Source organism: Bos indicus x Bos taurus, chromosome 8, assembly GCF_003369695.1.
Source record: "Bos indicus x Bos taurus breed Angus x Brahman F1 hybrid chromosome 8, Bos_hybrid_MaternalHap_v2.0, whole genome shotgun sequence".
NCBI lineage: Eukaryota > Metazoa > Chordata > Mammalia > Artiodactyla > Bovidae > Bos > Bos indicus x Bos taurus.
This window is the reverse complement of record NC_040083.1, coordinates 61691696-61716047: the sequence shown is the minus strand read 5'-3', so window position 1 is coordinate 61716047 and position 24352 is coordinate 61691696. Positions and strand designations below refer to the sequence as shown.

General features: G+C 40.4%; 1 protein-coding gene across 8 annotated transcripts; it reads left to right on the top strand.

Annotated features, from left to right (window-relative positions):
• Positions 1–275: 275 nt before the first annotated feature.
• Positions 276–24237, top strand: SLC25A51 (solute carrier family 25 member 51). 8 transcript variants are annotated; one of them, XM_027549697.1, is made up of 3 exons: positions 276–381; positions 4150–4274; positions 15581–24237. In XM_027549697.1, the coding sequence occupies exon 3, from the start codon at positions 15622–15624 to the stop codon at positions 16513–16515; it is 894 nt and encodes a 297-aa protein (XP_027405498.1). In that variant the 5' UTR covers positions 276–381; positions 4150–4274; positions 15581–15621; the 3' UTR covers positions 16516–24237. The 8 variants fall into 8 exon arrangements, with proteins under 8 accessions (XP_027405498.1, XP_027405501.1, XP_027405499.1 ...); XM_027549698.1 differs by lacking the exon at positions 276–381 and adding an exon at positions 383–542; XM_027549696.1 differs by lacking the exon at positions 276–381 and adding an exon at positions 560–956.
• The last annotated feature ends 115 nt before the right edge of the window (positions 24238–24352 follow it).

Below are 24352 nucleotides of genomic sequence, written 5' to 3'. Positions count from 1 at the left end.
CCAGTGGTCCTCCCACAGGCTGTGCACTAGCAAAAGCGTTGGCTATTTGTGGCACGGCAAGGCCACCATACACCAAGGGTACGCTATTCCAGCAAGCGGAATCCCAAAGCCTGACGACAGGTGTGATGGGTGACCCTACACCTGCCCTGCGGCGGCGAACCGCTGCCAGGAGTTAGCCGGCATCACCTGACCCTCCGCGGGATTATTGAGAGGTGGTGCGGCCGCGTCTCCCTCACGTGACCGGGCTCGGCGGCGTCGACCGCGTCACGCCCCGCCCAGAGTTCTGGGTCGGTCAAGGTCTGCGCCTGCGCCGGCTCGCAGGCTCACCAACCTGCCGGCGGGCCGCTACCGGGCGTGGAAGCCGGGCGCCCGCGGCGATGGGTGAGTCGGGAGGCAGGCGAAAGGAAAACACGGGGTTCCCCCGGCCTCCGCGTGGAGTGAGTGGAAGCACGAAAGAGGCTCTGAGGAGGCCGTCTGCCCGGCCCTCTGGCTCGGTTGCTCGGCGCCCACCCCCGTCCGCGCGCGCGCACTGCCTCCCCTCGGTGCGTCCCGCTGTTCCCGCGCGCGCCATCCCGGGTGGGGTCCGCAGTCGCCGGGGCCAGCTCTACGCTCCCTGCTCTGCCGCCCGCCACCGGGCTTTTCCGGGCTGAGGGCGCCGTCTGGCTGCTGGGAAGAGCCTTTTCGGCAGAGGAGGCTGTGCTTTCATTTGGGTGCGCCCCGGGCGGGGAGGTGCCTCCCGGCGAGCCCTGAGAGCGGGGCGGGGAGGGGCCGGGCTTTGCCTGAGTCCCGGGAGAGCGACGCTGGGACCGCTGAAGGGCCCTTGCTATCTCGGGGCCTGGGATTCCAGGACCTCTGGTTCCGTTGAATGTCAGGGACTGGAGAGGCCTGGACGATCCTGTCCACTCCCCTCCCCTCCCCCTTAACCACAGACCGGGGAAATGGACGCCAGGGAAGCGGTAAGTAAGTTCAGCTACCCGGCCAAACAATGCTTGTTCTGCGACACCATGTTGCTTCGCATTGCGAGAAACTCCGTTGTACTAGGCTGGTTTTTTTCCGTGATGGTGGGGAAGTGGGGGTGGGCATTGTTGTTAATTGAAAATCTCTGTACCAATTACTAAGCTTAGTAGCTTATCTAGGTGGAGCGTGTCGATGCCTCAGCTGCATTTACGCTTTTCTTTTTTGCCCCTTTGAGCTGTACACATCTGGTCTTAATCCCCACCTGCAAGCAGTGAAACAGAAGCCCTTAAAGTAACTCTGTAGTGCCCTTGTTTTGAAAGAATTCCATAAAATCAAAAGGTGTCAGGACTGGTTGGGCCCGTTAGTGGTTCCAGAGCACAGGTTAGGCACTTTGGATCTGGAGTCACCTCGAGTGCATCCCAGGGAAAGATCACAAGCTGTTACCTTTAAGAGGGAGTGGATTTATCTGGTCTCTCCTTTGGTAGATTAAAGTTAGCCCAGAGAAGTGGAATTTTAAAATTATAGACATTGCTTTGTATTTATAGTAGCAAGATAGTGTCCTAACTAGAACTAGAATCCAGATTAATCTTGTTCTGAATGCTGACTCAGACGTGCTGACTTGTGGGAGTCAACATCCTTTGAGAATAACAGTTGCTTTCTCCCCAGTTTTTGCACAAAGACCTTTGTGCTGGCTCATTTCTCGGTCTTATCCCGTGGACTGTAAATTACAGTGAGCATTTAGACTTTACACTGTTTTCTTCTGCCGCAGAAGTTTAATTGACACTTGGAGTTTAATGAAAGTCAGCTTAATTAACTTTGTTTCCTAATGTTGACATAGGTTGAGTGTTTTAGGTAGCAAACAAATGTAAAATTATGGCAAATAAGTTTTGCAATAAATTGCAAAGAATTATTATCCATGTTAAAGAATTTAAATATATAGATCAGTTTAGCAAAGAAATTTAGTCATGTTCACACTCTAGATAAACACGCAAAATTTTAAATTTCGCTACAGAAGACTATCCTGCACACTAGCCTGCCTTCTGTTGCTAAATTGAGAACCTGTTCACACTATCCTGGTGTATAGGATGAAATGAGGGAGAAAGCTGTAAATCTGTGAAGTCTGGAAAGATTTCATTATGTTCCTTTTTCCTAAGTCCAGGCTTATTTTTTAAAAATCTGAAACCATAAATGTACACATGTTCTTCAGATTTCCTAAAATAATTCAGTACAGTAGTCAAGAAATGACTGGCTTCTATTAGCCACAGATTTGTTTGTTTAATAACAGACCCAAAGAGTCATGACAAAACTAATTGAAGTACTTTAATTTGCAAAATTTTGAAAAGTAATGCAAGTACCATTCCAGTCATTAAGGGTGAACGTGAACAAAATTGTGTTGTTCAGGTGTACAAGTATCTTGGTTTGTGTTATCAAGGATGTGTATTGTTAAATAGCTTGTAGCTTGTGACTTTATAATTGAGATTGTTATGTGTTTTGTATGTAAAAATGAAATTTTTTTACATTTACAAATTGTCACTGTGTTAATGGCAAATAACATACATGAATCTGGATGTTTTTGTTGGTTTTAACATTGGTTATTCCTGAAACTGAAGAAGAGCGAAGCATTACATGGATATAAAGTATTTCTATGCTAAGTTATTTTTAAAATGTTGGTTAATCTTAGATTGACAAGTGTAGTAGTAGTAAGAGTTTGAACTCATGTCTGGCAGCTGAAATGATAAGAAGAAAGGATATAAAAGACTGATCGATTAATAATTATCAAACTCTAGGCCCTGGCAAACTTCTCAAGCGTCTATAGGACAAATTTTCTTTAACTAAAAATGCTGTTGACGCCTTTAATTCGTTAAGAGCACAAAATGTAACCGAAGATCTGTTTTAAACAAATTAAAAAACTGTTGTTGTTTTTTCCAGTTCTCCCAAAGTCAGATTTATGCATACCTGCAAAAGTTGTGTGTGAAGGACAGCTGTCATACATGCAGATCATATCCTGAATTAAGGGAGACAGCTGTTGAAAGGGGAGTTAGCACAGTCAGAAACAGGTTAACAAGTTTAAAAATTGAGTCTTCAAATACTACACGGCACAATGCCAATACTATATAAATTACTTTTGGTATGAAGGAGGAAATCTATACAGCTTTTATCAAAAGTGCTTTTCCAGAAAAAGAGTCGAAATAGTGCAATCAGCAGGTCAAGGAGGCCCCAGCTAGATACCAGATGGCAGCTTCTCATATCTGTGCTGGAAAATCCTGTTTATCCTGGATGGACTAAAAGTTCAGAACAGACATTTTAACATTTCTGGCTTCATTTTAAGATCTCAGTTTCTTTCCTCCTCACTTTGTATTTCAGCATGATCCGGCAGAAAGATGGTCACTTTGAAAAGTCTGTGTTTTATTTTCTTTCTGTGGCGAGACTATTATGGAGCCTGGCTACTTCAGGCTTGTGTACATCCATGACCAGTGTCCCACTGTGATCAAAAAACTTAGCAGTGGACTTTGTGAACTTGGCTGCTTGCTGCTGCTTTGTTCTCCCACTGATGAAGGTCAGCCTCAAGGTGTTTTTGTCATTGAACCTTTTCAGACTGGAGGGTAGTTGTCAGATATCAAGGTTCATCCCTGTAGGATCTTTCCTACACAAGAAAGATTCTCATCTCCTGAGCATAAATTAAAGATATGCTGTGATGCACAAACCCTAAATAGGCCTGGACTCTGGAAAGGGTGCATGTCATCCCAAATCAAAGCCACTGTGGTGAAGAACAGGAGATGATACAGATGGTAAGGTAACCACCAATTAGACCAAAACTCTCCATGGAATGGCTTAAAAAGTAATAGTAAAGGTTTTGCTTAAAGCAAAATACATAGCCTTGAACACTCAAATTATGAAACAAAGAATACATAAAAGTAAGAAAATTCCCTTTAAGAAATTAGAAGAAAATAAACCCAGAGCAGGAGAAATAAGATGATAAAGAAGAAAAACAAAATTTTTGAAAACTGAAACATAGTAAAATTGGTAAATTTAAGAACTGGTTCTTTGCTGTGATGAGAGAAATGTAAATTAGGTAAACTGGCTACCCTGCTCAAGAAAAAGGGAATGTAGACACACAAGAGTAAAAGTGTTCTTTTAAATAACAAGTGCCTTATAAAACTAAATAAATCAGACTTTCTCTGTTCTGTCTAGGGAAATCCAGTTATCACAGTTGACTCTGGAAAGTGAACCTAACAGGCCAGTAACAATGGAAGAAATCGAGAAGGTCTTTGTAAAGCTGCCCTCCCCCAAAACACCGGGCCCAGATGGCGTTTCAGGTGACTTCTCTTAACTTTCAAGAAAAAGATAATTATGATAAGATTTAAATTGTTCGCCAGCTTAAAGAAGGAAAAATGACAGAATTCTTTTACAAAGGGAATGGAACGTTGACATCTCAACTTTACATGAAGGTAGTACTGAAATCGGAAGCTCAGTATGTTACGAATAATGATGTGAAATTTTAAAATATTAGCAAACTGTAGTGGTACATTAAAGGAATATTTCACTGTGGCCAAGTAGGATTGCAAGGGTGACAAATTGTCAAGCAACGCACTAACGTATACACCAAACAAATACATCAGAAAAGAACAATAGTACTTTATCCTTGTCAAGCCATCTGTTGTGCTGTAGATTACTTTCCTGGGTGCTTCCTATGTATTTATTCAATTAATTGGCTGGCCTGTGAGGTAGATAGCATTCTTATTTTGTAAACAAGGAAACTAAGCCATAGGGACATGAAGTAACTTGCTGAAAGTCACACAGTATATACATAGTTCAACCGGGATTTGAACCCAGGCAATTATCTGTACCTGTTAAATGTTACACTGGCTCTGTCTCCAGGGTCCATAGGATCCTCTCAGTAGCTTCCTGGAAGCAACTGACCAGAGTTCAAGATAGATTCCTAGGGTAGTGGTGGTGGGAAAGGGTGGAGGTGATCATAAAACAGGAATAAATGTGTATTCCCTTCTCATGTTTGAAAAAACTAAGAGGCCCTTATTGATTATTAGTGGCCAAAGCAAAAACAACACCCAGTTGTGGATATAATGGGTAATAGAAGTGAAGTCTGATGCTGTAAAGAGAAATATTACATAGGAACCTGGAATGTAAGGTCCATGAATCAAGGCAGATTGAAAGTGGCAAGAGTGAACAGGAGATGGCAAGAGTGAACATCAGCATTTTAGGAATCAGTGAACTAAAATGGACTGGAATGGGTGATCTTAACTCAGATGACCATTATATCTAATACTGTGGAAAAAAATCCCTGAGAAGAAATGGAGTAGCCATCATGGTCAACAAAAAGAGTCCAAAATGCAGTACTTGGATGCAGTCTCAAAAACGACAGAATGATCTCTGTTCGTTTCCAAGGTAAACCATTCAATATCACAGTAATCCAAGTCTAGGCCCCAACCAGTAACGCTGAAGAGGCTGAAGCTGAAAGGTTCTATGAAGACCTACAAGACCTTCTAGAACTAACACCCAAAAAAGATGTCCGTTTCTTTATAGGGGACTGGAATGCAAAAGTAGGACGTCAAGAGCTACCTGGAGTAACAGGCAAATTTGCGCTTGGAATACAAAATTAAGCAGGTCAAAGGCAAACAGAGTTTTGCCAAGAGAACACACTGGTCATAGTAAATACCCTCTTCCAACAACACAAGAGAAGACTCTAAGCATTGACATCACCAGATAGTCAATATCGAAATCAGATTGATTATATTCTTCGCAGCCAAAGATGGAGAAGCTCTATACAGTCAGCAAAAACAAGACTAGGGGCTGACTGTGGCTCAGATCATGAATTCCTTATTGCCAAATTCAGACTTAAATCGAAGAAAGTAGGGAAAACTGCCGGGGTCCAGCCCCGGCTGATCCAGAGTATTCGAAGGGGAGACGGTGTCGGCGACTATTTATTTATTTATTCATCAAAGATATAAAGAGTAATAGAATGAGGATAGCTCAGTAGGAAAATTCAGTGGAGAAAAGAAGCTGAGTAGCTTGTTTTACGCGGAAAATCAATATAACCCGTGACACCAGGTTAGCTCTGACCATGGAGGCCGCAGGCGCCCTCTTGAATAGCGGAAGGTGCCCCACCTTAGACACCTTCTCGAGTGGGTCTTAGAAGCCCAGGCAAATAAATGGTCGCAGAGGATATCCGCGCTCCAGATGGAGACTCAGCTGGAAATTGAGGGGAAGAATGACATGGGGAGACCAAGCTTTGGTGAGCAAGGCCCGTAGCTTTATTTTCAACAGGGGCTTTTATACCCTAAGTTACACATAGAGGATAATAGGGGATGCAAAGTCAGCAGTTTTTGATCCTTATCAAAAACCAGGGTTTCTTTCCTGCAAATTTATCATATACAAATGGTTTAGGTGATTTACATCATCTTCTGGCCAGAAGGCTTATTAACATTTTATGACTCTTGACAAAGACTTATCAACAAAGACTTATTTTCTCTAAGAGTAATTATTTTGAGGTTTGGCGTCATCTTCCGAAGATAAAATTGCATTCCTATAGGGCGGATGTGTAATGGGTTTACAATAAAGGAAAGAATTTATTACCTTAAGGATCTAAAGTTACTAACACCAAGGCCACTACTTATTTTTTCTACATACCAACTATATTAATTAATACACATTCAAGGATACAATTCAGGGGATGTGGAAAGTTGGCAGCAAGCATTGGCTCATCAATGAAATCTTTTACTCGTTTTATTCTGACAGTTTCTAACTCTCTGAGAGGCTCTAAGCTATTTGAATATCTTAAGCTTCCCGTGCCTCTCGAGGCTGGGAGACTGTAAACAATCGTATGCATAGCTGTAGGAGTCCAAGTAAACTTGTCAGGCGAGTTAGAGAGCCATCTGAGGGGTTTGGATTTAAACACTCCTAGTTGCCCAGGAACTTTATTAATTGGAGCTGTAAGTTAACTCTTTGACAGAGAGAGCGACATGGTGGTGGGGGACAGCCCCCAGTAAAGTCAGAGGTGGAGCACAAAGCAATAAAGTAGGCAGACTCTGGTTTTTTTGGGGGGTAGATGCTCGAGAATATCCAGGGGGACTCCTGAGGCTCGATCCCACCTTTGCGTATGCCAAGCCTCCTTCCTCATGACCTTTGTCATGAGTGGAATGCCTCACCGGCTCCCGGCAGAAAACCACTAGACCATTCAGGTGTGACCTGAATCAGATCCTTTACGATTATACAATGGAAGTGACAAATACATTGAAGGGATTGATTAGACCTGATAGAGTGCCTGAAGAACTATGAACAGAGGGTTGTGACATTGTACAGGAGGCAGTGATCAAGACTGTCCCCAAGAAAAAGAAATGCAAAAGGCAAGATGGTTGTCTGAGGAGGCCTTACAAATAGCTGAGAAAAGGAGAGAAGCAAAAGGCCAAGGAGAAAAGGAAAGATATACCCATTTAAATGCAGAGTTCAAAAGAATAGCAAGGGAGATAAGAAAGCCTTCCTCAGTGATAAGTGCAAAGAAATAGAGGAAAACAATAGAATGGGAAAAATTAGAGATCTCTTCAAGAAAATTAGAGATACCAAGGGAACATTTCATGCAAAGATGAAGACAATAAAGGACAGAAATGGTATGGACCTAACAGAAGCAGAAAATATTAAGAAGGGGTGGCCAGAATACACAGAAGAACTATACAAAAAATATCTTCATGATCCAGATAACCACTGTGGTAGAGCCAAACATCCTGGAATGTGAAGTCAAGTGGGCCTTAGGAAGCATCACTACGAACAAAGCCAGTGGAGCGGATGGAATTCTAGTTGAGTTATTTCAAATCCTAAAAGATGATGCTGTGAAAGTATTGCACTCAATATGCCAGCAAATCTGGAAAACTCAGCAGTGGCCACAGGACTGGAAAAGGTCAATTTTCATTCCAATCCTGAAGAAAGGCAATGCCAAGAATGTTCCGACTACTGCACAAGTGCTCTCATCTCACACACTAGCAAGGTAATGCTCAAAATTCTCCAAGCCAGGCTTCAACAGTACATGAACTGTGAACTTCCAGATGTTCAAGCTGGATTTAGAAAAGGCAGAGGAACCAGAGATCAAATCACCAACATCCGCTGGATCATCAAAACAGAAGAGAGTTCCAGAAAAACATCTCCTTTTGCTTTATTGACTACATCAAAGCCTTTGACTGTGTGGATCACTACAAACTGTGGAAAATTCTTCCAGAAATGTGAATACCAGACCACCTGACCTGCCTCTTGAGAAATCTGTATACAGGTCAAGAAGCAACAGAACTAGATATGGAACAACAGACCTGGTCCAAGTCAGGAAAGGAGTACGTGATGGCTGTATAATGTCACACTCCTTATTTAACCTATATGCATAGTACATTATGCGAAATGCTGGGCCAGATGAAGCATAGGCTGGAATCAAGATTGCTGGGAGAAATATCAGTAACCTCAGATAGGCAGATGACACCATCCTTATGGCAGAAAGCAAAGAAGGACTAAAGAGCCTTTTGATAAAAGTGGAAGAGGAGAGTAGAAAAGTTGGCTTAAAACTCAGCATTCAGAAAACTAAGATCGTAGCATCCAGTCCCATCATTTCATGACAAGTAGATGGGGAAACAATAGAAACAGTGACAGATTTTATTTTTTTGGGCTCCAAAATCACTGCAGATGGTGACTGCAGCCATGAAATTAAAAGATGCTTGCTCCTTGAAAGAAAAGCTATGACCAACCTAGACAGCATATTAAAAAGCAGAGATATTACTTTAGCAACAGAGGTCTGTCTAGTTGAAGCTATGGTTTTTCCAGTAGTCATGTATGGATGTGAGAGTTGGACTATAAAGGAAGCTGAGCACCAAAGAATTGATGCTTTTGAACTGTGGTGTTGGAGAAGATTCTTGAGAGTCCTTTGGACTGCAAGGAGATCCAACCAGTCCATCCTAAAGGAAATCAGTCCTGAATATTCATTGGAAGGACTGATGCTGAAGCTGAAACTGCAATACATTGGCCACCTGATGCGAAGAACCGACTGATCAGAAAAGAACCTGATGCTGGGACAGACTGAAGGCTGGAGGAGAAGGGTTCAGCAGAGGATGAGATGGTTGGATGGCATCACTGACATGAGTTTGAGTAGGCTCCGGGAGTTGGTGCTGGACAGGGAGGCCTGGCATGCTGTAGTCCATGGAGTTGCAAGGAGTAACATGACTGAGCGACTGAACAGAGTGCTAGAAAAATGGAATCCATTTTTAATGGGAAACAAATTTCCTAGTAAATGGCAGGGGGCAGGGGCTTAAATTATCATTGTAGATGTACTAATTCTTAGAATGAATGCGGAATGAAGTGTTGGGGGTTACAGTGTAATTTGTCAGATGAAATTGCATAATAGCTCTGGGAAGACATTCTCCAGTTCATGTTTGCAGCCCAGTCCTGAAGATGGGCAGCGAGAGATGGTAAACAGATTACTTGAGTGGGAACAAATTTTACATGGTCTAGTTGATCAGTGAACATTTTTGTATCATGATGACTTGTTTCCCCACATAAACTTGAAACTGCTAGGACTTGGTTATAAACAGTCAGATGATAAGAACTTCATGTTCCTGAAACCACAAACCAGCGTCATGCTTCACATACTGGAGTCCCCACAAATGTCAGAGTGTAAGGATGTTGACTATTACCATAGTTCAGTTTTGTTCAGCAAGTACATGCCAATCCCATAAGAAAGATGCATACTATAAAGAGAAGGCAAAGTTGTTTGATATTTTATGTAGTGGAAACGAGCAGATCCGCCAAAAAAAACTGAGAAATAGAGGCTGTTGGCCGCCTTTAACCTTAATACACAGGAACTGGTAACTGTTTCATACGCAAAGAGCAGAAAATTAATTGGAAGAAAATAACTCTTTGATAATAGGTACTAAAAAGGTAAGATACCTGGTCATGAGAAATTTCAAGATCTGTGAACAAAATTTTAAATGCTGCTAAGGTTTCTAAAAAGGAAATAGGAAGAAAGCACATCCTTGTACAGTTTTTTGTTGTTTTTTTTTTTAAAGGTTCAATTTAAGAGAAAGTGACAGTTTTTTAAATTTATAAAGTCAACTTCTATGAAATTCCAAGATTTTGAGTGAGGAATATGACAAAAATACATTCTAGTTTACCTGGGAACTTAAATGAAAGTGGTAAATGAAAACCACAGAAGTTGTAGAAGGAAGTGTGGATTACTTATAATCCATGTTTATACTTCAAGAATAGTGAAGGTCTTCTGTGGAGCACACAAAACCTAGAAGCCAGAATCGGTAGATGTCATATCAATATTAGGAACTTCAGTATCACAAAAATGATACAAACTGGAGAAAGTATTTGCCACAACTTGGTTAATGTAACTAGGATTGATTTTCTTTAGATAGGAAGAAATCTTACAAATTAACAAAATGCCTTCAGAAAAATGGATAATGTGAAATTTTACAGTAAAAGAAATTCAGATGGTCAATAAAGCATGACCTTCAGATGAAAAATGCTCAATTTTGATCAAAAAATTTCAGTGACAAGTTTTTTTTCACCCATCAGATGGGCAGAAATTACTGTTTAATACGTGGTATTGGAAATGGTAGGGAAACTGGGAACTCGCATACACTTGGTGGAAATGTAAATCACAGTAAGGTTTCTGGGGGCAATTTGGCATAGCTTTCAAATTAAAATGTACTGCAGTCCATTCTAAAGATTTTACCCTACAGATAAACTTGTGAGAGTTCACCAGATGTAGTTACAAAGTTGCCCATTGCAGCATTATTTAAAAGGAAAAAAATCATAAACAGTGACCATGAATAGGAGATAGAATAAATTACATATATCCATTTGATAAACTACTATATGACCATTCAAAACACTGGGGTGTCTGCTGCTGTTAGCGGATTTTTAAATGATGGAGAGGTTGGTGGGGATGAGATGGAATGTGTGATTAGAGTCAGGCTGACTAGTAAAGAGGGTTTGTCAGTGGTCAGGCAGGAGATGAAGAGGACCTGGGCTAGGGCAGTGAGCCTGGAGGAGAGGACATATGTGTATTTCATTAATTACACTTTTATTTTTCTCTTAAGAAATATCTTTTTTAAATTGTGTTTTTTTAGTTTATTTTATTGAAGCATGGTTGATTTACAATGTTATTTTCTACAGCAAAGTAATTCCATTATCTATCTCTATATATGTATATATACATTCTCTTTCGTATTTATTACCATTGTGGCTTATCACAGGATATTGAACATAATTTCCTATGTATATGGTAGGATCTTGTTTATCCATTCTCTGTATAATAGCTTGCATCTGCTAATCCTAAACTGCTGCTCCATCCCTCTCCCAGCCCCCTCAGCAACCACAGTTTTTACCGTCCCTTAATTCCCCATCTTGATAGTACTAAGCAGCATTTAGAGATAAGTCCCAGTCCTCCAGCCTCTGCCAGAGGTGACGTTTGTTCAGGTGAACACAGTGTTTGGTGTCCAGGGGTAGTGTGGCTGCTCTGGTGATGGGAGCGAACAGTGAGAAGTTAGGGCCCTGGCGCTGTCTCCTTTTACAGGTGTGACCAGCTGACAGCAGGGAGAAGAGCTGACTCCTTTTATTACCTTCTTAAGGCAGGCTTTCCTTGGAGAAGGAAATGGCAGCCTACACCAGTATTCTTGCCTGGAGAATTCCATGGACAGAGGGGCCTGGCAGGCTACAGTCCATTGGGCCTGCAGTGGTTTCCAGGCATAATTTTTCTCAACTGAGGGCATGTTTATCTTTTCTAATAGAAATGTGATAGCAAGCCAGCTCCAACTGCAAACAGCCATTGGGCTAGAGCATATAGATGTCACATTTTCTTCTTAATGTAGTCTGTCTTCTGGGAGAAGGGCACACAGATCTTGGTATAACATGCCTAAGGAAAATAGTCTTATTTCTATTGGCTTCATATGAGAAAGGGAAAAACAAACCATAATAGCATCAGAGGGTCTTGGTATCATCATGAGGGTTTCTGGTAACGCAGGGCCTAGCCAGCTTTTGTGTTACTGACTGCCACTCATGCATCTCCCTCCACAGTAAGCTCCAGCCAGACATACTCCTAAGGAATGTGATCCTGCTGCTCCTTTGATACGGGGCTTCCATTTTAGCCTGTGCTGCCTTTGGCCAAAATGTGCTTCACCCTTACGTACAACCAGAGTCCTATTCACCTTGCAGAGCCCTGCCCAGAAGTCATAGCCCACCCTGTCTTTCCCTCCGGACAGCTAATTAATGGCCCCTTCCTCTATGGGACCATATACCTTGTACACGTCCCTGTGGTTGCATTTATCACACTGTGATCCAGTCATTTTCATGTTGTATCTCCCCTGAGGCCAAGGTCGTTTTTTATCCCTAACCTCTGAACGTTACAGGAGTTGAATAAATTGATTGAATTAAAATAAAATCACTTAATAGACTGAGGAGACCAGTGTAAAAGCAGGCAAAGAAGAAGGAATTCCTAACAGAAGTAAATGAAAATAACATCTTGATAATGTTATCATGCGAGTCTGAATAAAGCAAACAGAAGAACACAGTTCAGAACTCGCTGTGTCCCCAGCATACTACTGGGACCTGGCTGCTGTACTCTGCAGCTGACTTCTGCCCAGAGCGCGGGTGGGCAGCCATGGCTGGTTACACGTGTGGAAGCAGCCTCAAGGAGGCACAGCAATTTGCCTTTGGTCACTTGGGAACTTATCACGTCCCCCTGTCGGCCTTTTGTCCTCCTGGTTAGACCTTTAGATTTATCACTGTCTCCAGCTAATTCAACCTGAAAAATATAGAATAGGAAAATATAGCATTATTATTAAATCAGAAAATATAAAACTAATTTTGGCTTTCTATTTCTTATCTAAATATATTAATGAAAACGTGATTGTGCCATGTCAATAAAAGTATTCTCCCTTATTTTTTATTTTTTCTGTGATACTTTATTGATCAAAAGAAGGACTCGCTGCTATCCAACACTTAACACCATTAAAAATTCAAATTAATATACTGAGCCTTAAGTGTAAATACTCCTTCATTTTTACTACCTGTATGACATCCTGTCAGTTGGCTACGTCTTCATCTATGCAGTGCGTGCCTTTCTGTTCCACATTTTAATTTTGACTCTGTATTTCTGTTAAGAGCACTGTCGTACTTGTCCTGTAGATGAGTCTTTGTGTACCTCTTCTATTAATAACTGTTTCCCTAGGCTGTATTTCTAGAAGGAAAATTAGAATCGTGTAGGTGTGTTCTGTATTTTCTGTCACATGTCTGTGGCTTCTGCACGTGTGAACTGAACATACGCTTTCTGATTGTGCGCCTCACTCTGCACTCTGCTCTACCTTCACGTGATGACATTTCTCTTTAACACCTTTTGTCCTGAATGGTTAGCAGTTCACAGCAGCATGTGTGTGGTATGGGGAGGAAAGAACAATAAATTTGTTTGGGAAGGGGGGTGGTTTTATTTTGGTCATATGTCAAAGACCTAGATGGTTTATTATGTGGCCTGTTTTATTCTTGTAATTACTTATAATTGAAACCCTTATATGTATTCTTTTCTAGGTATGTGGTTAAAAAAAGAAAAAATGTATCCTAAGATTTACCATCTTAACCAATTTTAAGTATAAATTCAATTACATTAAGTGTATTTACATTGTTATAAAACAGATCTCCAGAAGTTTTCATCTAGCAGAACTGAAACTGTACACATTACTGAATAGTATAACTCTGTTCCCACCTCCCCCAGCCTCTGGTAACCACCATTCTTTCCACTTTTCGTCTCTATGAATTTGACTACTTTAGGTACTTGTGTAAGTGGAATTACGTGGTTATTTGTCCTTTTATAACTGGCTTATTTCCCCTTATCCTTACAGTTGATTCATGTTGTAGCATATAACAGGATTTCCTTCCTTTTTAAGGCTACATAATATTCTCTTGTGCGAATATACCACGTTTTGTTTATGCATCCAGACACTGGGGTTGCTTTCACCTCTTGGCTCTGTGAATAGTTCTGTGAACTTGAATGTGCAGACATCTCTTGGAAACCTTGCGATGAATTCTTTTGGATGTGTGCCCAGAAGTGGGATTGGTGATGGTATCATATGGTAGTTCTGTTTTTAATTTTTTGAAGAACTGCCATACTGTTTTCCATAGTGGTTGCACCATTTTACATCCCCACTCAACAGTTGTTCTTTTCTTTTCTAATAGCAGTTGTCCTAATGAGTATGAGGTCTTCATTTGCATTTCTCTGACAATAAGTGATATTGAGCATCTTCTTGTATGTCTGTTGGTCATTTTGTATATCTTTGGAGAAATGTCTGTTCAAGCCCTTTGCTTGTTTTTAATTAGGTTGTAGATGACGGGCAAGGAGTAATCTGGCTCTTTTTAGAAAGTGTATTTATTCCAGGGGTAGGACCTTGCCTTCATTCCATTCAGTGGGCTAAGCCTATGTATTTAGGCTTCAGATCTTTTTCAGCATGGTCTGGTACAGCCAGTCTGTCCCAGGACAGCCTACCAAAGTCACTGCCATCTGTGGTGTGACAACAGGAACATAAACTCTGGAGGCAGACTTCATTTCAAGATGCCAGACCCACCAGTTACTAACTGTATCTTGGATGAAGGGGATATTGGTTTTTCATTTGTAAAACTGGGAATGTAATGTTTATGGAGTTGTTTTTGAGAATTAAATATGTGAAGAGTGTATAGTATATACCTGCAGGCTGTCTTTGACCCTGTTCTCCCAGCCTCCACTTCACAAAGTATATACTTGCTGTCCCTTACCTGTGTTCCCACAGTAGATATTTATCATAGAAGGTAGTACACTGAAGTGATTGTCTACCTTGGCAGTCCTCTGTTAGATTGCAAGTTCCTTGTCTTTGAATCTGTAGCACTTAGCAGAGGACCTAGTTTACAGTAGATACTAAGTAAGTGTTAGCAAACAGAATGATCGAATGTGTGTCTTGTTATTTTATTACTTACAAGAGCCCTTTGAATCTGTTTCAGAAGGATAATCGCATGTACCATTATGTAGTTTAGGCATTACATATGATCTAGTCCAGTGGTTCTCAAATTTTTTGGTCCCTTTACAAACTTAAAAAAATTTTGTGGAACCCGCCCCCCCCCCCTCCCCAGCCAAAGAGCCTTTATTTGTATGGATTAATATTCATGGTCTTAGAAATAAAAACAAAATTTTTAAATATTTATTAATTCACTTTAGAATAACAGCAATAAACCCATTACATGTTAACATAAGCAACATGTTTTCATGAAAAATAATTATTTTCCCTCCCCCAGAATTAATGAGAAATATGTTTTACAGTTTTGTAAGTCTCTTTAATGTCCGACTTAAAAGGTCAGTGGCATCTCATATCTACCTCTGCATTTGATCTGTTGTGGTAAATTGATTTAGTTGAAGTATATGCAGAAAATCCAGCCTTACGCAGATATGTAGCTGGAAAAAGGAGGACCCCGTGGACTGCTGAAAGGGCCTCAGGCCGCCCCCCTCCCCAAATGTAATAGAGTCAAAAAATTGGAGGAAGGATTAGGGGAATTTGTCATATGTTTAGTACTGTATATAAAGGTTTACCTATTATCATTTTGTTGTTTGTAGGTTAGAAAAGTCCTTTGTGACGGAGAAAGATCTTAAGCAACATGATGGATTCAGAAGCTCATGAAAAGAGGCCCCCAATCCTAACATCTTCAAAGCAAGATATAGCACCTCATATTGCAACTGTTAGTGAAATGAAGCATTACCTGTGTGGCTGCTGTGCAGCATTCAACAACATAGCAATCACATTTCCCATTCAGAAGGTTCTCTTTCGGCAACAGCTGTATGGAATCAAAACCCGGGATGCGATACTTCAGTTGAGGAGGGACGGATTTCGAAACTTGTATCGCGGAATCCTCCCCCCATTAATGCAGAAGACAACCACACTGGCACTTATGTTTGGTCTATATGAGGATTTATCTTGCCTTCTCCGTAAGCATGTCAGTACCCCAGAGTTTGCAACCCGCAGCATGGCCGCAGTCCTTGCAGGGACAACAGAAGCAATTTTCACTCCACTGGAAAGAGTCCAAACATTGCTTCAGGACCACAGGCATCATGACAAATTTACAAACACTTACCAGGCTTTCAAGGCACTGAAATGCCATGGAATTCGAGAGTATTATCGAGGCTTGGTGCCCGTTCTCTTCCGTAACGGATTCAGCAATGTCCTTTTTTTTGGCCTTCGAGGTCCCATAAAGGAGCACCTGCCTACAGCAACGACTCACAGTGCTCATTTGGTCAATGATTTTATCTGTGGAGGCCTGTTGGGTGCCATGTTGGGAATCTTGTTTTTTCCAGTTAATGTTGTAAAAACTCGCATGCAGTCTCAAATCGGTGGGGAATTTCAGTCTTTCCCCAAGGTTTTCCAAAAAATCTGGCTAGAACGGGACAGGAAACTGACAAACCTTTTCCGAGGTGCCCATCTGAATTACCATCGGTCCCTCATCTCTTGGGGCATAATTAATGCAACTTATGAGTTCTTGTTAAAGATTATATGAAAGAAATTGGTTCAGTGCCATTTGTCGACTGAATAGACCTAAGATGGATGCAATTCGGCCTTGTTTCTAATGGGCCAAATACAAATTGGTGTCCATATCCAGGGCACAGTGAATTCTGGGCAAAGCTATTTTCCTTAAGCCCCAGCAAGTTCAGAATAAATGGTTTCAGTAGGAAAATTTAAAGGTTTTTTTTTTTTTTTTGAGCAGGGTGGGATTTTTAAAATCATTATCTGAGACCTTTAGGCTAGTTGCCTTATTACTAGCTGCTCTCATAGCTTTTGACAAGGAAACAAACAGCCAAGGTATGATTCTCTTTTCCAGAAGTCTTCTGTACTGAAACATAAGTGGCCATGACCAGCCAGAGAAAAGGCTCTTAGGGTCCCATGAATTCTCAAACTTCTGTTACTCCATTTCTTGCTTCTCTGCTCTTAGGAATTGCAAAGGGTAGTTTTTGTGAACTTAAGCATGTACATGGTAGAACAATGGAGCAGAACAGAGAAGAAAAATAGTTTATTATGTGTAGGCTTTTCATGATAAATTGCTTGTATTCATTTTGAAACTAAGCACCTCTTGTGATGTTCATTATCTGAGTTATTTGTCTAGACATGGTAGACTCAAGCATCTAAGGTTTGCTTTCTAGGGTTGAAAGTTTTCTCTGTAGTTCTGAACGTGACTTTAAACCTTTCCAAAATATTTTTATATTTCACTTATTTCATTGCCAAAAGATCTGGAGACTTAAATTTTGTTAATTTTGTTTCATCCCATTAAGTTTCATATTGCAGGTATCCCCCACTTTTCCAGAGTTTCTCTTATGCCACTTTGCTTTTACATAAGACCTACATTAGTACCTATTTTCACTAACCAAAAGTTGATTTTTGCTTTTACAAAAAGTAATTGCTTCTTCACTTTATACCATTTCGACTTACAAAAGGTTTCATGGGAATGCAGGGGAAACCTATAATTGTATTTCAGATCTAGCTCTGTTAAGCTCAACTTCTTTGAATTGTTTTTGCCAACTTAGTGAAGAACTTCGAAGTTTTTTTTCATTTTTCCTTTGAGTATTAGTTTGTCGTTTTCAAGTATCCTATTCTCTTGAAACTCTCTTTAAAAAAACAACAAAGTGCTTCCATTGTATTTTGGAAGTCTATTAATCAGACCTCAGATTTTTTTTTTTTTTCTGGTTTCTAAGTGTTCCAGAGAAGGAGGAGAAAAAACTCAGGATAACTTTCACCCACAGTGTTAAGCTGTCTTTTTTATTTTACTCTTGGAAATAGAAACTTCTGTTAGGATCTTTACATTTTGGGAACTCAGTTTTACCATTTTATCATTTAAATAGTAAGACAGTTTAAGAGGATAAGGCTTAAATAAAGATATTTGAAATACTTTAAATTCAAGAAGTTGGTGATCGCTGGGTAGCATAGTTATCCCTTACCTAACAGACAAAAATTTGCTTGTCAGAGGAATCAGATTTTAAAATATTTTCTTCCAGATAAAAAAGCAAAGTGGTTCTTTCAGTTGGTATTGAATAACTAGTAAAACATACCAGATACCCTAGAAAAATGGTTAATCAGTTTTTTAAAAATCCACATCTGTAAGTATTATGTAGTTAAGATTGCTTTCTAGCATTTGACATGGGCAGAGCACCTAGCTGTTATCACCAGTTTTTCATCTTTCTGGATAATTGCATGTGAATATGTGCACATGCTGACCAAAATAAATCCAGGGCCTCAAATGATAGTTTACTCAGTTTCTGGACAGATAGTCCAACAAAGATGTTTACCTCTCAGTGCAGGATGGCTGGTCAGGTGACAGGACCATCGTCCTTCCGGCTGTGAAGGGTCGGGGGCGGCGTCAGGTGTTTGCCAGGTGGTAATGAAGCTCGCCAGCTTTACAGAGGCTCTTTGGGAATGTTGTGCTGGAAATGGCAGTTTATTCTAGAAACGAGGTGCAGGTGCAAGGATTTGAGAAAATAAGAATTTAACGCCAAATGAGAGTAGCATCTTTTGGCCTATGGAACAGTCAGGATTTAAAACAGATTGAATTTCAGGGATGGGTGGCAAAGGCATTGTGGTGCCTGAACCTCTCGTTCTCTTGTGTGTCCCATGCTCGGGGGCATATCTGGGTGCTCAGCGTGTGGTGGGCGAGTGAGCCTGGGGTCACGCCCTGGCCCTGACTCTCCTGGCGTTCAGTTCTACAGGGCTTCCTTTTGCCTATACACTCCATGTAGGTGATAGAAATCTAAATTCTAAAGCACTTTTGTGAAATAGAAGTGAAGTGAGAATTGGAAGGCTGCTTTGGTTTCTGCTGTCTCAAACGTGGCATTTAAAAACAATAAATATTTTTTAATGAATTTAACTCACTTTATTGATTTCTTTGTCACTTTTTACAGCTTTTGAAGACCAAACTGCAAATACATTACCAGGGATGGTTTTGTGTTGTCCTGTAGTTTCTTAAATTTGACAGAAAACTCAACAGAACTTTTGGTAGCCAACAGCTTTGTCTGAAATTTAAAAGAAGTCAAAATGTGTTATTAGTAAGTAAGAGATTCTAACTATTGTTTTTACCTTCAGTGTGAACTAGTATGGTAATAATTTTGAAAAGGCAAATAATGATCGAATGACTTTATCTGAAAAGCTTTAAAAGTGGCCTTTCTGTTACATATGTGGTGCAGACGGCTCAGAGCACAGGGCAGTTCGGGTCTTGCCTCCTATACTTCATTCTGATGCCACCAGAAATATGTTATAGAGTCTATACTAAACACCCTTAGAGTGGTATGAGCCCTCAGGACTGCACTACAGAGTAAACACAACCTCTATATGGTGGCAAGTGTGTCTTCATTTCTTTAGTGGTCAGAGATAGTTGGTGCTTTTGTCTCAACAGTTAATATTACATATAATTACCTGCTATATATTGTGAACTGTGCAATGAAACAGAACTGTGTGTATATAATCAGCTTTGGAGACCTGAAATTCCCTAGCTTGATAACATGGTGAGACTCAGTTATCAGGCAATACAGACCTTAAGATGACGACGACGGTGGTCCTGGAGGCCTTCACGGTAAGCCAGTCATACTGACCAAGACTATTCAGTGTAGGTGAAGTACTGTCGTGTGAGGGGTATGCAGTCAAAATGAAGGTGCAGTGGCGATCACATTTAAAGACAGGGTAAGCACTCAGACTTGACTCTTTGAAAATAATCTGTTTTCTCATGTGCTTATAAATGAGTATCAAAGACTTGAATAGGCATTCTCCTTAAAGTTGAGGATTTTTAGTTTTTAATGCTGCCTTTTTGCCTAATACTGAATATATGCTTGCCTAAATGGCTCCCAAATTGTGGGGGAGTCTCTGTATGTTTCCTTTTTTAAAGTTTCATTATTAAAAGTGGTTAAGCACGCAAAGCTGGTTTTGTTTGATATTTTCAGTTTTGTGACTATATCAGTTTAAATGAAATTCTGTTAAATGTTTCAGAGGTAATGTGCTTCTTTTGGTATTTCTGTTTGGAATAAAGTTTTTTTTGTTTTTTTTTAAAGTCCTTTCTATTTGGTCTTCTCTTGTGGTTGGGTTATGGTTACTAGCACTTTCCTTTCTGTAGTAGGTTAGTCTCTTAGTCTTTTTCTTGGTAGAACATTTAGCATGCTACCTTGACTCTTAGTGACTCCACCTCATAACTTTGTAGGTAAAACAGTTCTTCATTGATCCATTTTGTTTAGTCAAGAAAAGTTAGTTAGTTTTGGTCAAGAAAAATAAGTTTCTTTTCAAAATAGGTTGACTGCAAAGCATTTTTTTTCTTTTTAAGGATTTTTCCAAATAAACTTTTCCCTTACTGAGTATAAACTGTCTTGGTAAATTCAGCTTATTAATACTTTGTATTATAATAATGTATCTTCAGGTCATGCTTATTCCCAAGCTAAATGGTCTGGATATGGGTGCTTTCTGAGCTTTTTATATCTGTTTTTCATTTTGCTTGTTTCTGTTAGGAGACTGTGAAATCATATGAGCTACACTGTTGGTTTACACATTACATTGTAAGGTGCTCCCTGACCCTTACAAAGGGATAGTTGAGCTTCCCTGATGAGGGACCACCAGATGAGGAAGCAGTTGCCATACATTAATAATTACTCTAAAACATTCCAGTTTTAGAATTTTTAAAGACATTTATCATAAAAGTGAATATCCTGAACTCTAGAATTGATGAAAGGGGTGTTCAGCACATCTTCTGATAAAATGTCATTGTAAACTGCCTGCAGAGTGAGGGGAGTAGAGAGCATTTCTCACAGTGTGACGCGGGGTGGGGGGCCTGGGGAGGTCTGTAGCTGCAGCACCTCCCAGTCTCCAAAGGCTGATCCCAGCTTACTTCCTTCAGAATCTAGTTTCCAGTAGGGAGCTTTTTCTGCAGATAACTGTATCTGATTCTGAAGTAGAAATGGATAAAATAGGATTTATCAGGGTTCTCCTCTCCCTTCAGTCCATTCTTTATTATTTCTGTATTTTTTTTAGATCAAGTGATCCAGGCCCTGTCTCCCTTGTTGTCATCTGCAGCTAAAACTGCCCTGCCCAGCCAATGGGGACTTCTGTACTCTCTGGTCTCCCAGCCTTGTTCATGCGGAGTCCCACTGTACTGGTTCACTCAGTAAGTCCTGCTGATTGCCTCCAGATCTCAGTTCAGATTTCACTTTTTCGGGGTTGTCAGCTTACACTTAAGGACCAGTTCGGATCTCCCTCTTACATACTCTTGTGGTACCATATTCCTCTGCTGTTTTCATAGCACTTACCTATTTTATTTATATTGTCATTATTTGATGCCTTAGCCTGGTGGCTCAGACGGTAAAGCATCTGCCTGCAATGCTGGAGAACCCGGGTTCGATCCCTGGGTCGGGAAGATCCCCTGGAAAAGGAAATGGCAACCCACTCCTACAGTACTCTTGCCTGGAAAATCCTGTGGACAGAGGAGCCTGGTAGGCTACAGTTCATCGGGTCGCAAAGAGTTGGACATAACTGAGCGACTTTACTTACTTAGCTTTTCAAATGTCGGCTCCACAAGGCAGAGACTCTGATCTAATCAGTTTCCACAGTTGCAAGCACCTGGCACAGTGCTTTACACCTGGTAGATATCTGATAAATACTTCTTTTAAGAATCAAGAGAGTGAAGGGACATATGAATATTCAGCATCACAGCAATCTGGAATATCCTGTCTGACTTTCATTCCTTGATGGGTCATAGAAGTTGTTGGAAACATTTTAACACTACTCGGGCTGCTATAATAACATAGACCGAATGGCTTAAGGGGTTTCCCTGGTGGCTCAGTGGTAAAGAATCCTCTTGCCAATGCAGATGTGCCTTTGATCCCTGGGTTGGGAAGATCCCCTGGAGAATGAAGTCGCAATCTACTCCAGTATTTTTGCATGGAGAATCCCATGGACAGAGGAGCCTGGCAGGCTACAAGTTCATGAGGTCTCAAAAGAGGTGGACACGACTGGGCAACTAAACAACAACAAATAGCTTAAACAACAGACATTTCTCAGTTCTAGACATTGAAAAGTTCAAAATCAAGGTGCTGGCAGATTTGGCTCTTAGTGTACAGACTTCTGTGTCATCACATGGCAGAGAGAGAACCTCTTGACCTCATGTAAATGTAATCCTCCCCGCAGGCTGCCCTCTAAATACCATCACATCGGGGGGTCAAGAGTGCCACATACAAGGTGGGGCACACAAACCTTCAGGCTATAACATACATGTGCTAAACTGAGATTTTTTTCCTCTCCTCCTTTACCTTTAATGCTTAGTTATCTTTTTTTTTTTTTTTTTTAATATATGAATATAGTCGATTTACAGCATTGTGTTAGTTTCAGGTGTATAGGAAAATGATTCGGTTATACATTCTGCTATCCTTTATCCAGCCAATGAAACAAGTCTGCTTGAGTCAGGATTCCAATGTACAGGCACTTCATTTTTCTGTTCTTGCAGCTGTTTGTGAATTGTGGAACTCAGCTGAGTCAAGCTGACTGAGAAGGGCAAGAAGAAAGTATTCCTTAAAATTAGTTTGTCATTGATAGCTGCTTTGTTACTATAGAAGTGCCATGACTTGTTTAAAGCAGACCACCTCAGTAGTTGCTCTTCCTTTTACCATCAACGTTCAGTTTAAGTTCTTTTCAGTCATTAGTCAGCAGTGACTTGCTCCTGACAGAGTACACCAAAAAAGGGGAATGCGTTTAGTTAGACTGAGATGCTAGCTAACTTTTTGTTTCAAATGATAGGAAAAAGAAACTAATTTCTTTCAAGGGTCATCATATCTGTAGCAATAGGTGGCTCCTGGTGTATAGCTTTCTCCTTTCTCTTTGGATAAAAGAAGTTTGCAAACTTTGCTTATCCCTGTCATACTTTGCTGGAAGAAGAGTGATTAATCAAATTTCAATACCATCACATTTTCTTGGGCTCCCCTCATATTTCCCCACTAGAAAACAGCCATAGGACAAAGTTGGTATATAAGGGATCCAAGTACCTTTCATTTGTAATTTGTGTGTAAAATTTGAAGGTAATGAGTGAAAATGAGTTAGGAAGTGAGGGCCTAAACTTGGAGATATAATGGGTGTGATAAGCCTTGAGAAAGCTAAGGCAAAGTCCAGGAAGATGTAAAGCTTTGCTGTTGCTGTTTGGAGCCCTTCAAAACTTCTGCCACTTGTGGTTCGGGACCAGAAAAGCATGGTGCTTTTACATTTGGAAGCAATGCTGAATACAGCACCTGAGTTTGTATCAGTTCAAACTAGAGAAAACAGTAAGCCCAATTTCAGTTTGTAACTTTTATAGTTTCTTTGGCAGAATGCCTGACATCTCAGTACTGTAAAACTGCCCTTTTAAGGACAAATCATTTTGAGTTACAAGATTCTAGAATTGCAGATAATACAGAGTATTGGCTGCCTGAGACAAGTTCCTAGGTACAACGTTAAATTTCCCTTGATTCCCTTCTGGTTCCCAGACTGTATTAGGTCTCCTTCTGTGGCACGTGATGACTGTTTCAACTCCAGGACTCTGACCAGGATGTATCCCCGCAAGACAGTGTGAACTCCTTGAGGGCAGAGATTGTCTGATCTCTTTATCTACAGAGTAGAGGTTCTCATAATACCTGCTCAGTGAATGCATCAGAATCTGATCCCAGATGTTGTCTTTATCACTATTCTCCCTGTTTCAGAGACACTTTGAATTTCATAGGAATTTGTCTTTTAAAAATTATCATGGGGAATACATAATGTCTGAGTCCATTTATGTGAAGTTGTACAACAGGGAAATCTGGTAGGGAAAAAAAGTGGTTGTCTCTGGGAAGGGACACGAGGGAACTTTCTGGGGTGATGGTAAATAAGAATATTTTAAATAGGGGTGTGGGTTATATAGGTGTATGCATTTGCCTAAACTTATTAGCACAAGTACCATTAATATTTGTGCACTTCATTGTATGGACATTTTACAACAAAAGAATACTGAACTTTAGTTAATAATATGTATTGCTGAGGAGTTTTAGAAGGATGGGTGTTAATAACTGCAATTCATTCATGAAAATACATCAAAAATAAAGATGGATTGATAGGTGGATAGACTATTGGATAATTGATATAACAAGCTTAGTAAAGTGTTGACAGTTGAGTCTTGGTAAACATATATTCCCTGTAAAATTCTTCCAACCTTCCTGTATGTTTTGAACATCTCATAATAAAATGTTAAGAAAAATCATTAGGATGTTGTCACAGTATTTGATGTCAGCACATATTGAGAGACTCGATTCAGTTCTTTTAGTATACTACTAATTCTTAGATTGCCATGAAATCAGGACACCACATAGAAACAC

Coding starts and splice junctions, on each gene's coding strand:
- SLC25A51 (XM_027549697.1), top strand. CDS start 15,622: ATGATGGATTCAGAAGCTCATGAAAAGAGGCCCCCAATCCTAACATCT.